The sequence below is a fragment of the Malaclemys terrapin genome, chromosome 1 (assembly GCF_027887155.1).
Source record: "Malaclemys terrapin pileata isolate rMalTer1 chromosome 1, rMalTer1.hap1, whole genome shotgun sequence".
In the NCBI taxonomy this organism is placed as follows: Eukaryota; Metazoa; Chordata; order Testudines; family Emydidae; genus Malaclemys; species Malaclemys terrapin.
In genome coordinates this window covers 166,416,360-166,430,581 of record NC_071505.1, presented here as the reverse complement: position 1 = coordinate 166,430,581, position 14,222 = coordinate 166,416,360, and the positions used below count along the sequence as shown (strand labels likewise).

The window sequence follows — 14,222 nt, the reverse complement described above, 5'->3', positions numbered from 1 at the left end:
GTAATGATTCAGGGGTATGGGGAAGAATGAACAAGTGTCAAGAATACATTATTCTGGTTAGTACATTATTTGCTCAACTGTCACTTCTCTTTAAAAATTCAGTAGGCATTCGCTACTTCTGCCTTGGCTCCACTGTGCACTGAGGCAGGAGGACCTCTTAATGCACAGAGAATTGGGACTCGGGGGTGCTCCCTTCATAAAGCACCAGTCTCACCAACATAACCCTCCAAAATCAGGAAGAGAACTGCAAGTTAAGGGATAAATTCACCAATATACTCTGGCTGCTTCACACTTTTTTAGCAATACAAAGCAGCGTAATTGGACAGTGCTCTCTGGCTGCTTTGGTGTATTTGTGAATCTTCTCTTAAAATGAAATGTGATTTCATGACTTAAAAGGTAAAAACATTACAGGGATGTTATAATTGCCCCAAACCAAGCATTAACCCAGACAATTCAGAGTTAAGGTTACGCTTAGAAGAAATCCAAAATGTATTAAGGTAAGAAATTTACAGTTACACCACCTAAACAACCTTAACTTTGCACTGTACTCATGGCATGAAAGAAAAAATATGTATCAACTGAATGGCTTCAAAATCAGTTTAATCTAATCAAACTATAAACGCTAAAATACCTCCATCATACTCATAATTATTACATGACATTGTACAATGCAGACTTAAGACTGCTAGTGTGCATTTCCTTTACCTTAATATTGGAACTCCTCTCCTCCTCCCCAGCCAAAAGTGCACTTAGTTCCTCCCTTCAACAAAATGCATGTAGACTGCCACTGGATTAATCACTGGAGCTGTCAGCTCTTCTACAGACTGACAACCCTCCAACCTCTATAAAATGAGGCAGTTTGACAATATGCTGATGGGATGCCTTTCCTACACTTGCTGCTATTGCCAAAATGGAACGTGATTTATTAGCTATATTACAATAAATTGTATATAATAGTTGCACTTACAGTTTCTTCTCTTTTCAAATATTCTACAGTCTGTCATATTCCCTTTACTCATTATTATTAAGCCCATTATATTATATTAGCACCTATAGGCCAGCTAGGTCAGGATCCCATTGTAGTGCTTGGAGCAGTACAAAAATATAGAAAATGAAAGTCCTTGCCCACAAATACTTACAATCAAAAGCAAGCAAGTAAACAAACAAAAAACAAAAGAAGACAAAATAGGTAGATGAGACAAATAAGTGGGCCAGGGTAACAAATATAGTAGGATGTCAGCAATGAGGGTCAGTAATACTATATGATACTATATGTGATACTCAAAGTAGGGAATATTGCTGGAACCAGTCATAGCTCTTTAAAATTATTTAAGAACCATTCTGAATAGCACAGTTCATTAGAAGATCTCAAAGTGTTTACAACCATTGTCTGCCAGCACCACCTGTGAGGTTAATACAGTGGCCTACATTTACCAACAGTTATCAGAGAAAGTATCAAAACTATCTGTTACTTCCTATTTAGAGAATGAAGGAAACCAATGATTAATAGTGACCCCCTGGCCTGTAACTATCTCTATGTTATGCATAAGTAAATTGAGGTACAGAAAAGTTAGGTGACCTCTCCTCAATTGGCAGAGGGAATCCAGGGCAGAATTCATTACACTGCTCTAACCACTAGACAACCTTTCCTGCCTTAAAGAGAAAATCCAGAGTATTTTAGGAATTAACTAGATTTTTGTAAAAATAGAAAAAACTGTAGTTCATAAAAAGATAAAACATTTTTCAAGGAGGCTGCCATTTTCCTACTAAAAAGGGAAGAAGTAAGAAATTAAGACAGGAAGAAATTCATTCTATATTGAAATGTGCAGTGTGGAAAGCAATAGATTTTGAATTCTGCTTTTAGACATATTTTAATACAGATGTCTATTACATTAATTATGTGAAACTTATTAACTTACCTGGCAATAAAACTAGCAAATAAAAAGTATCTTGCACGATTCCAGATGAAGACAGATAACCTGCATTCCCCTTCCGGAGAAAAGGAGCACCTTGATTTGTCACTTTTCCCTGCCTCAGCCCAGTATCTAGACCAGCCTACTCCTGCAGATTATTTTTGTTCCCACCCTTCAGCCTGACATTAGCCCATTCACTGTGTTGTGGATCTCATTACTACACTATGCTTCCTTTTTCACCTCCATTGTACCTGAAGGTACATCCCTAGCTGGGATGATTTAGTTGGGGATTGGTCCTGCTTTGAGCAGGGGGTTGGACTAGGTGGCTTCCTGAGGTCCCTTCCAACCCTGATATTCTCTGATTCTATGAAACCCAAACTACTTTTACCTATATTTTTAAAAAATGCACGTTAAAGCATATATACAACCAGAGTTCAAAGTTAGTTGCTTTCCCCATTTTTTATTTCAGTGCATAATTAATTTCGACTTGTTCTAATTTTTTGCCTGTTAGCGGGAAAATGGAAACTTTCATGGAAAACATTCAGACATTCAGAGACAGAGCAAATCTGACATTTCAAGAGCCATTTCTAAGTTATATTTTCTATTTACATAAGTGCGTTTCATGCAATGCTTGTTAAGAGAACATTGGCAGTTCTCATTTTATATTTCAGTTAACCACTTAGCTATGGCTGTTTCCCTCCTCCTGTTACAGTCTCTCCTATATATATATAGGAGGTCAGGTCCTGTACTAGCAGTCTGGTTAATGGATAGATGTTATTCATCGAGACAGATATTAACCTCTCTATCCTACCACTAACAGATTTTGGTGCTGTTCTCCCAGTAAGGGTTGGTGGAAACTTCGCCTGAAATACCTACCAGAGGAAATGCCAGGGGGCAAAGATCCGCCCCGAGAGACTGGATGTGGGGCCGGGATGCTATTTAAAAAGCCCGCGCTCAGGAATCTCGAAAGAGACTTCACCCCAATGGTCGGGAAGGATCCTTTTAAAAGATAAAAATGATCATTAATCAAACAAGCTGTTCTTTGGCTGCTCAACAGAAGCTGATTGTTTGAGAGAGTAAATGAAACCCTACAAAGTCAACAATATCTTCACGGCAGCAGAGTCCATAAAATGCTGTTAAATGATAAAAACTGGTAACAATACAAACAAAACACACACAACCAACAAAAACAACAAAAAAAAAAAAGAAAAAAAACCCCACACCACAAGCCATTAAGTGATACAGTGCTAGCAAGAGAGGGCTTGTTTCCTCTGGACCTATAGCTGGTACAGTGTTTAAATGGGAAATTTCAGAACTTCAAGGAAGAAGAATACAAAGAGATTCACTTTTAAAGGTGAAATCAACCTCTTAGATCCACATAGAGCAAAATAAGTTTGAGATGCACTATCTCCATATGTAAAACTCCCACTGATGTCAACGGAATTTCACACACATAATGGGAGCAGACCATCAGTCTAGATCTCTGCAGTCACCTGAAAGTAGAATTTTGTCTTGGCAGAAAATGATGTGAAAAATATCATTTCAAAAGTAGTTATGACAATACACTAAACTTGTCCTCATTTTATGTCATTTATTGATAGCTATTTTGATATAGCGAAGATGAAAAGATTAAGGCCCTTAATCCTACAACAGGATCCACTGGGGAAGACCCAACTTCAATGGGGCTCGGCCCAGGCCTGTGCTTAGCAGATCTCTACATTGAACAGGGACTTGAAATCTTAAAGCTTCTTTGATATATATCTATACACACACACAACCAATGGGGGGAAATCTAAATTCTCCAAGTTTGAAAAAAATTAAAAATTAAACCTAAATTATAGTTGGGTAATGAATATTCAACATAACTTATGCTAGTAAAAACAACAAACAAGATCCCATTCAAAAAGTTAGGCAATGATAAGTTTTGATATCTTTTTTCACCATTTTAAGAAGGCACATCATGGTTGCTCCTCAGAGATGGAAAAGCCTTAATTTCGTTATAATTAGAAATAAATAGGTTTCTTAATCTTTATGCAGTTTCAATTTGTGGGGCCTCCTGTAGATGCAGAGAAACCCAGTTGAGCAAATTCATTCTGAAGAAACGTCAATTTTTTGTTGAGCCTGTGTAGCCTTAGAGAGATCTGAAAAAAAATGTTGCTCCTTTGGTTTTCATACACAATAGATCTGTTTTCCCTCAATACATTTCCCCTTTTAAAACCTAAAGATGGTACAAAAATTATTACTTTATGAAGAAAGAAAATTGATATAATTTATGTCTTAAACACAGAACCTTTATTAGGTATCCTTAAAGATCTTTCATAACCGAAGGGTGGGATCAAACTCTAAAAAATAAATCAAAACAATTTCCTCCCCCCGCTATGCCAGGCAAGCCTAGTGTTGAAAGCATTAATAAAATTTTCAAATTCTCAGTTCTATCTCAGAACTGTCCTTAATGAGCACTCTATTGGGCACTTTTGTACTAAGTTGTTTGATCCTACAAAGGGATCTGCATGGGAAGATCCTTCCACCCACGCAAAGCTGAATGAAGTCAGAAAACTCAGCACAGATGTATCTCTTGGCAATACTGAGGCCCAAATCAGTAATTTTCTTTTGTGTAACCTAGTTTTCTCTCAAGGAGTGATCTATGGTCTGCCAATAATTCATTTTTATGGTAAGACAAATTAATAAAAAAAGTTTAAGAAGAGTCACCTCTAAAGCTATCTTTGTGACGCTTTTTAATTTTTTTATATTAATTTCTTATACCATCAAGCGTGAATTACTGGCAGACTTTAGATCATCCATCACATCTACAGATGTGAAGAAGAGCTCTCTGTAGTTTGAAAGCTTGACCCTTCTACCAAGATAAGTTAGACCAATAAAAGATACCTCACCTACCTTGTTTCTTAAATTATTTAATAAAAAGTATATTGCAGAAGACTAAAAAAAAATTAATGATAAAAATACAATATCAAAGGGGGAAAAACAAAAATTGTAAACGTAACAGGAGGGCAGCTTGAAAAGTCTGAAAATGCAAATCAACATAAGGAAGTGGATGTGTAATAGTAAAAATGAAGTAACTGAGTTTCAGAAATGGTATAGAGAACTCCATGGCTATCTCTACAGAAAATAGAAGTTTCCCCTAGCTTAGTGCGTTTGTTTTCTTTAGAAAAGGAAGAAGCAGTCCTCATTCTGTTCCCAAGTCCAAATCATAGTTAGCAAAAAGTCTTTGCGGGCTCCTATGCTTTATGTTTCCAGCTGTAAAAGTATAACAGATATTTCTTTGCTGGGAGGTCGCTACTCTTAGGTCTATTCTAAATACAAATATTTTAAACAATTTTAAACTTTAAACAATGATTAAAAGAAAAGTTTTCTTAAAACTGATAAGAGTGGACAGCATCCTGTTTTCATTTGAGTCAGGATAGTATTTCTTTAATCAACTAGCCGTCTTCAGGAATGCAGTTCTCCAAGTGTACTTCATTGAAAGGAGTGGGTTGTACATCTATTTTGTAAAGCATTATTTTGCTCTGCACAGATTTCTTGGAGGGAGAGGGACAGTGTTACAGCAAGTGGAGAACCTTCAGAGTTATTACAGGTATTTAAAGGGAAAAAGTAGACAAGAAAAATAAACCATAATTCCTGAGCAAGTTGAACACATTCCACTATATAGCCACCACATTAATGATTTCGTCACACAAAAGAAGATCATATGTATAATTACACAGGCAGTGCCACAGTAATATGGAAAACTATAATTATTAAAAAAAAGTATTAGCAGAAAAAATAAGGGCAACAAAACCATTAAAGTATATGGGAAGTACTTGAAATATCTATCAGATATTATTAATCTACCATATATAATAGATAGATTTGGGTTCCCTAATAATGGTATATGGTTAGAACTCAGGGCAAACTTTCTTTCATCCAGAGTCTTTACAACAAGGTTTAAAGCCAGAAAGAACAATTAAATCATCTAGTCTGACCTCCTATATATATTGTTATATCAGACCTATTATTTTAAACCTTGTTTGCAACCTTTCAGAATTTTGAAGGACAATACCATTGGATTGCAACTAACCAAAAACCCCAGAATGGCTTTTGTTCTTGTAGCTGAATCTCTGCGTGAGCACCTGCAGACACTTTCTGCTAACTATAATGCTGCAACACAGAAAAATGTTTTCTTTTTAAGCTATTCATCTGCATTTTGTGCCTGCCAAAAATATTTCTGAAAAAGAAAGAATGACTATATGATTATGCATTTGCTTTTTATGTAGACTATGAAAGGATATGCTTTCTATTCTGTAATTTCTAATTTTGTTGCTCCATTAATCCTTGCAAGATTTGAAACTGAATGTGGAAGTGGAAGAAAAAAAAAAAGTGTTCAGTCTGGTCTGTCAGAGAACTGAAGTGATCAAAGAGTGAGAACAAGGCACTTCAACTGAAGTGGTGAGAAAGAGTCTGGACAATAATTTTCTCATGAAAGGACGCTAGCAGATCACATTGCAGGACCAGGGCTAACGTGAGTACAGTGAAAGGAATCGCTTATTTTATACCACTGTGCACCATTGCAATTATAAAAACATTTTTTTTGGAAAACTGTTAAACTTCAAGTCAATTCTTCATTGGTGACATATTGTGAGACTTCTAGAGTCCATTCTTGCTTTATTGGCACCTTTTCTGATTTACACTGTCTTGTGAGGCACACAATTTCACAAGAAAAAAGAATATGCAGAAATTTGCTTATGAGAAGTAGACCCAAAGAAAGTGAATAAACACAGAATTAATTTGGAAAGGAGATAAATAACATGGGATGATTTGAAACAGGAAATGACAGCAATACAGTCCCAGGGTGGAGACCTTGGGAGTGGGGGTGGGGAGGGAGGTTTCAGAGCACGGGCTCTAGCCCAAGCCTGAATTTCTACTCTATTGTTAGCCCTGTAACCAAGTCTCCCACAAACCCGAGTCAATTGATCCAGGTTCTGAGACTCACTGCCGCAGGTTTTTTTGGTGTGTTTTTTTTTTTTTTTTTTTTTGCAGAGTAGATGTACACATCAGGGCAGATTCTGGTCCCTACTCTGGTAGTGAAAAGCAGCAGGAAAGCCATCTAAATTGATTATTTGAGGATTTACTCCCTTGCATAAGGTAATCTCCAGGTGGTGCAGGGCTAGGACAATGGATTCTTTACTACACCCCTCTTTTATCTGAAGTAGAGGGTTTGGCTGGGGAGCCACCACACCCAGCTGGTTCCTGTTACTGGAACAAATACTTGGGACAATAGGCGGTCAGATATAAGAAAGAACAGCTTTCAGGCCACCTTTGTACCTGATCGTGTATGTGGTTGATTATTTCCTACTCAAAAATACAGAGGCTGGTTTCATTTTTTAAAGTATTTTGTCCAGCAAAGGTTAAATCCAATTTATACAATTTACTCTGTTAAAGAAATATACTTACCTAAGTATGTTAAATATGATGCAACAATTTTAGTTTTTTCTTCTTCAGTTGTATTGCTATCCTAATTAAAGTTTTCTGGAAATAAAGAGCAGTTTGTAGCCATTTCTCTCCCAGGGCATATAATACCTCTCTGAATTCCCTTCTTTCCTTGCTGGTCTCAGAATTCATGTCTGGGAAGATAAAGGAAGCATGCTTCTTCACAGATGAATTTTCCATCCTTTCCTAGCTTGTGCAAGAATGTTTTTCTATTCCTGAAATCTTAGTTTTGTATTATGATATGTGCTCTTACCTTTGAATTTTGGCTGAAGACATCTACATAATCTCGCCTCTTCCAATTTGTGAAAGTCATTTCCCCCCATCACTTTGTTAATCAGGTTGGTTACAAATTCAATCATGTTTTTGCCTTCAGCTTCATGTGTAATCTTTATTGTTTGAACATCACGTTCTGTTTCTCAGGTCTTTTAATTTTATTATCAAAATACTGTAATCACTTGAAAATCTCTTCAGGCAGATACTTTAAAAGTCAACTACAGAGAGAATGACTCTTCAGTCTCTACAATTCTTGCAGTAAATATTTCATCTGAGACACTGAAGTTTTAATAGATAGCAGTAATTTTTGCCTGCACTGTAGGCTTCCTGTATGAATTTCTTCTAGGAGTAGATGGATTACTGGAAAGTTCTCTATACTAGTTTCCTCTGCTTCAGCCACTACTAACTTTTGTGGTTTGGTGAGGAGCAAGTGCCTTTGCTGAAGTCTAGAACTTTCTCTTGGAGACAGTTTCCCTCCTTTTTTCTTTTTTTGGTAAATTTTCTAGTCCTCCTGTAGTATACAGGAATAGGGCAGTATCCCTTTTAATAGTTTGTGAGCCCTTTAGTGGTGCTCATTGTTTTAGAAACTAGCAGTACACCTCTACCCCGATATAACGCTGTCCTCGGGAGCCAAAAAAATCTTCCTGCGTTATAGGTGAAACTGCGTTATATCGAACTTGCTTTGATCCGCCGGAGTGCACAGCCCCGTCTCCCCGAGCATTGCTTTACCCCATTATATCCGAATTTGTGTTATATCGGGTTGCGTTACATCGGGGTAGAGGTTTATGTACATAGCTATGCCTTGGATATTTGTACTAATTTAGTAAGACTACGAGCTACGGCCATAATTCCCAGTTTTTATACACATATTCACTCTAGCTTGATGAAAGGTTGCACGAGTATAAATAGTGTAGTGGTGATAACACAGGCAGTGGTGGCACAGCATAGCCATGCTGTGTACAAACCTGCTTGAACCATATGGCATGGCTTAGCTGCTACTGCCTGTGTCACTGTGGCTACTATGTATACTTGCTCTAGCTCTCATCAAGCTAACATAAGTATGTGTTTATGAGCTGTAAATCACACCCCAGCTCATAGTGTAGAGGTAGCCTAAATATGGCTACTTCTGGCCCAACTATGCCTGTGTGGTTCCTTCATGTTTTTATTGTTGTGCAAAGAACAAAAGACAACACGTCCTGACTTTGAAGGAAAAATATGGGCTGCTATTTAAGATTTAAGTAGAATTGACTCTATTGAAACTGCTAGTATGTCTGTTTGCTCTGACACTCTTCATGGTCCCACAAATGCTTCATTAATATATGCTGGCCACTTGACATCCTGAATGTCTTCCAATAAAAGGTCTCCACCTCTGTGCTGGACATTCACTTGCTAAGGAGGACGCTATTCATGTGGATTCTGCCTTAAAACTAGTTAAGATGGACAAGAAATTAAGGGTCAGATTTTACACGTTTGAGCAAGTCAGCATTGTTCTACTGACATCAATGACGCTATGCTGATTTCCACTAGCTGAAGATCTGGGCCTAAGGTTTATAAAATTATGCATGAATACGTTCACTTCTGTAAACAGGTACATACTAACAGCCAGTGGTACAAGTAGAAATCATTTCTTGCCAGTACACTGCACTCATGGGAGGGACACAAAGAGAGGGGCACGTGACCTCCCCACGTGAGCCCCCCACGTGACTCCTCCCCACCCTGCCCCCAGCCCGGGGCCCCCCGCGCTCTCCCTGTCCCCTCCCCATGATCCATATCCATCCCACGTTACCTGAAGGGGTGGGGGCTCTGTCCTCCTCCTGTTGTGCCAGAGACTTCTGCTGTACAAACCCCAGGCAGGAGGACTCAGGAGACACAGCTGCATGGAAGGGCTGGGGGCCGGGCTGGGGGAGGTTCAGCAGCCATGCTGGAGGAGCTGCTGGCATGGGGCTGCCTGGTGGCCCCACGTTCCTGCAGTTCAGGGCTTTTCCGGGAACCACAGCAGGGAAAGGAGCCGAACCCCTAGCCCCAACCCCTGCCTTTCCACGGAACTGCGTCTTCTCTGTCTGTACAGCAGCCCTGCCGGAGGATGGAGCTGGGGGCGATACAGCCACCGGAGGAGTTGCCAGCATTCTGCTCCTTTCCGGCAGGGCTGCTGTACAGATGGAGAAGATGCAGCTCCATGGAAGAGCTGGGGGCGGGGCTGCAGGCAGGCTCCTCCTGTGTCTTTCTGGTACGCCATACCAGCTATAAATATCTTACTGGTACGGCCTATCGGACCATACTACCGTACTTGCAAAACTGCTAACAGCCTGAGCACAGAACTCCAAAAAAATGAACTTCTTAGATCTAATCTTGATGCTGACACTGACTTCCTTTTGTGGCCTTGAGCAAGTCACTTCACCATCCTGCCTCAATTGACCTATTTGAAAATAGTTATCTACCTGCCGGATGTCTTGTGAAATTTAACATCTGCAAAGTACTTCAGAAATAAAATGTGATATGAGTGCTAAGTATTATTAATAACACATGCTACTTAATATGCACATCAGGATGAATATTGCAAATATCCTTACTCCAAACTGTAAGTTATACTATAGGCAGAATCCTAGTATTACGATGTTGAACCACATAGGGATGGAGACAGGTGGGGTGGAAGTGGAGTAGAGCCATGCACTGCACAGTAAATCACAGTTATCCTACTAGCATAGCTCAGAATGGATCAGGGCAGATGGATGGGTGAAGGAAATGCATAGTAGGAACACCTTACTGCTATTTTCATGCACCCTCGGATAGAACCGATCACACTCCTCTGCAAACATATTGAAGGAATGGCCATTCCCTTTGGCAAAACATGGCCCCTGGTGTACCATTGGCCTGGTAATGGGGCTCCTGTTCTAGAGTTAGAGTGGTGGGTTAACCTGTACCACTATTCAATTAAATAATATAAATTTTAAATGTTTCCAATAGAGTTGAAAAATTGAGGCAATAATCTGCATTAAAAATAAAATGGACATCATACCAATATTGATGACCAAAACAGACCCAAAAGAAACACTTTTAAAAATACTTCTGTAAAATAAATGTAATTTAAAATCATGTAAATAAACTTGCATTTTAATATTCCCAGGGCTTAAGTAAGTTTATTCCCCCTTTCCCCCAAAAAAACTTGTGTAGGTAGGGTGACCAGATGCCCTGATTTTATAGGGACAGTCCCGATTTTTGGGTCTTTTTCTTATATAGGCTCCTATTGCCTCCCACCCCTTGTCCTGATTTTTCACATTTGCTGTCTGGTCACCCTAAGCTCATGAGATACATAAGTTTCTACTGCTTTTTACTGCTATCAGCATGGCACAGCGAACACAGCTTCTGTAAGAATCAATGAGCTGGATTCTATTTCTCATCAACAGAATTATTTCCAAGTTCCAATCACCAACACCTGTGTAAACCCCCTGGCAGCATTTGGACTATACAGGTGCCACTGGGAGCATAATTTAAAGGCACTAAATTGCACAGGTGTAGCTAAGACTCTAAATTGGCTTGCAGAATCTTTGTTGTTGATTATGTGAGAGAAGGAAAGTACTCAGCTTGACTCTGAGCCCAGGCTGAGTTTGAAAAACTGTTTTATTTAACTTGTAAACAGAATACAATAATCATGGAAGCCCAATAGGGCATGTTTAGAATCATTGTTAAAAGAAAAGCAATTCCGGAGTTCATAGATTCTAAGGCCAGAAGGCACCACTCTGATCATCTAGTCTGACCACCTGTATAGCATCGACCATAGAACTTATGTTCTAGGAATTATTTTGCAAATCTTTTAGAAAAACATCCACTCTTGATTTAAAAATTATCAGTGATGGAGAAACCACCATGATCCTTGGTAAATTGTTCCAATGGTTAATTACTTTAGCTGCTAAAAATTTATGCCTTATTTCCAGTCTATATTTGTCTAGCTTCAGATTCCAGCCATTGCATCATGTTCTAGTTTCCTCTGATAGAATTGAAGAGCTGGTTATAAATATTTGTTCCCAATATAGGTACTGTAGAAAGGTTAGCCGGGGCTCGGCTCTCTCTGGGGTGGCGGGGACCCACACTGCCTCACTAAGTTCGGGAAGATGTCTTGAGGGGAATTAGTCTTCCTTCACGGCCTTTGGCCTGGTCCACACTAACCCCCCACTTCGGACTAAGGTACGCAAATTCAGCTACGTTAATAACGTAGCTGAATTCGAAGTACCTTAGTCCGAACTTACTGCGGGTCCAGACGCGGCAGGCAGGCTCCCCCGTCGATGCCGCGTACTCCTCTCGCCGAGCTGGAGTACCGGCGTCGACGGCAAGCACTTCCGGGATCGATCCAGGATCGATCTATCGCGTCTAGACAAGACGCGATAAATCGATCCAAGAAGATTGATCGCTTACATCCGGACCAGGAAGTATAGACGTACTCTTTGAAACAACGCAGTTAGTTGTCAGCCCAGGTCCTAGGTCAGGGCGGGCAAATGGTGAGTCAGGTGCTCAGGCAGGGGCTGAGCAGGAACAGTATAAACACAGTGGGCCCAGGCCCAGGGTCTGAAGGCCTGGGAGAGGGGGAGACTGCCGGAGACGCAGGCCCTCCCACTCCACTGCGTCCCAGCCCGGGGTCCTAGCAGCAGCAGAAGACTTGCTGCTTAGTCAGTGGGGATCCTGGCCGCAACACACTGACATGGGCTCTGGCAGTGCTGCAGCCAGACTAGGGTCGACTGCCCCTGGGCTACTTCCAGACTCCACCTCGGTTAGTAGCTGGGTCGGGGGGGGGGGGTCCAACACCATGGCGTCTGGTCTCCCCGGCGGCTGCTCTCCCAGTGAGCTCTGGGGTTGGGCCTTTATACTTCCTGTGCCATGCCTGACCCTCTGGGGGGGTGGGCTCAGAGCGCCCTGGCTCCGCCCACTCTGGTGTCCGGAGGGGCTCATCTCTCTCTGTGGCGGTGGGGACCCACAACGCCTCACTACCGCACTTATAGACTATAATCAAGTCACTCCATAACCTTCTCTTCGTTAAATTAGATATAGTGATAGACTCAGGGGGTTCAATCTAAGGCATGTTTTCTAATCCTTTAATCATTATCGTGGCTCTTCTCTGACCCTCTTCAATTTTTCAACTTCCTTTTTGAATTGTGGGCACCAGAACTGGACACAGTATTCCAGCAGTGGTCACACCAGTGCCAAATACAGAGGTAAAATAACCTCTACTCCTCAAGATTCCCTAGTTTATGCAGCCCAGGATCACATTTGCTCTTTTGGCAACAGAGTCACACGGGAAGCTCATGTTCAGCTGATTATCCATCATGATCCTCAAATCTTTTTCAGTTACTGCTTCCCAGGACAGAGTCCCTCATTCTGTAAGTGTGGTCTATATTCTCTGTCCCCAGATGTACACATTTAGTTGTCTTAAAGCACATATTGTTAGCTTGGTAAACTGGGCACAAGCAATCTAGATCGCGCTACATCAGGGACCTGTCCTTTTCATTGTTTACCACTCCCTCAAATTTTTATGTCATCTTCAAACTTTAATCAGTGATGATTTTATGTTCTCTTCCAGGTCATTGATAAAGATGGTAAGTAGCATAGGGCCAAGCGCCACTCCCTGTGGGACGCCACTGGAAAGGGACAACTCCCCATTTATAGTTACATTTTGAGACCTATCAGTTAACCAGTTTTTAATCCATTTAAAGTGTGTCATGTTAATTTTATATTCTATTTTTTTAATCAAAATGTCATGCGGTACCAAGTCAAACGCTTTACAGAAGCTTAAGGATATTACGTCAACACTATTACCTTCATCACCTAAACTTGTCATCTCATCAGAAAAAGATATCAAATTAGTTTGACAGGATCTATGTTGATTAATTACAGTACCCTCCTTCAGTTCATTATTAATCGAGTCCTGTAGCTGTTGCTCTATTATTTTATCCAGGATTGATGTCAGGCTGACATGACAATAATTACCCAGGTCATCCCATTTACCCTTTTCAGTGGGCTCAGTTAGACCAACCCTGAGCACTTATGAAAATCCCACCTTAAACAAGCACGCTTTCTGGGAGCTTACTACAGACCTTTGGTGTTCTATGGACTTCCAATGAAGGACCATCAAGGTGACAAAGAATTTTCACAAACCATAGTAGGTGCTGTGTGAATATTAATATTTCTTGAATGCACACAATGTGTGACCCTCAAGGGTTAAAACATATTTCTTTCTATCATTTTAGACAATTTTGAGTAACCAAATTAAAACCACACATTTCTTTACATCCCTTCAAGGAAGCAATGACAATAAAAATAATACTTGCTGTGTTTATTTCAATACTCTGTCATGGAGAATTGTGTTATGAAAGACTTCCCACTCATCCTGGCAGTCAGCTAAACCTATTTCTAAATACTCATTTATTTTTGATGTTCTGTTCATTTGCTTGATACAAATCAAGCCTTGCTACCCGTTAAATGGGACTGAAAAGAACAAATCAGACTCTGCCCCCGGGAAAGCCGCAGCTGAGGACTGCCTAATGTAGTATATTGTGACCCCTA

General features: G+C 40.2%; 1 protein-coding gene across 4 annotated transcripts in view; it reads right to left on the bottom strand.

Moving 5' to 3' along the window:
* The window catches only part of EPHA6 (EPH receptor A6), an 872,804-nt gene that overhangs the window by 122,362 nt on the left and 736,220 nt on the right, over nucleotides 1-14,222 (bottom strand). For 2 of the 4 annotated variants that reach the window (XM_054046132.1, XM_054046139.1), the window contains one exon: nucleotides 2,790-2,912. The exons of the other annotated variants lie outside the window; for them this stretch is intronic. In XM_054046132.1, the coding sequence (XP_053902107.1) occupies nucleotides 2,790-2,912 (123 nt within the window). The remainder of the gene's footprint in view (nucleotides 1-2,789; nucleotides 2,913-14,222) is intronic. 4 annotated transcript variants of the gene reach the window in all.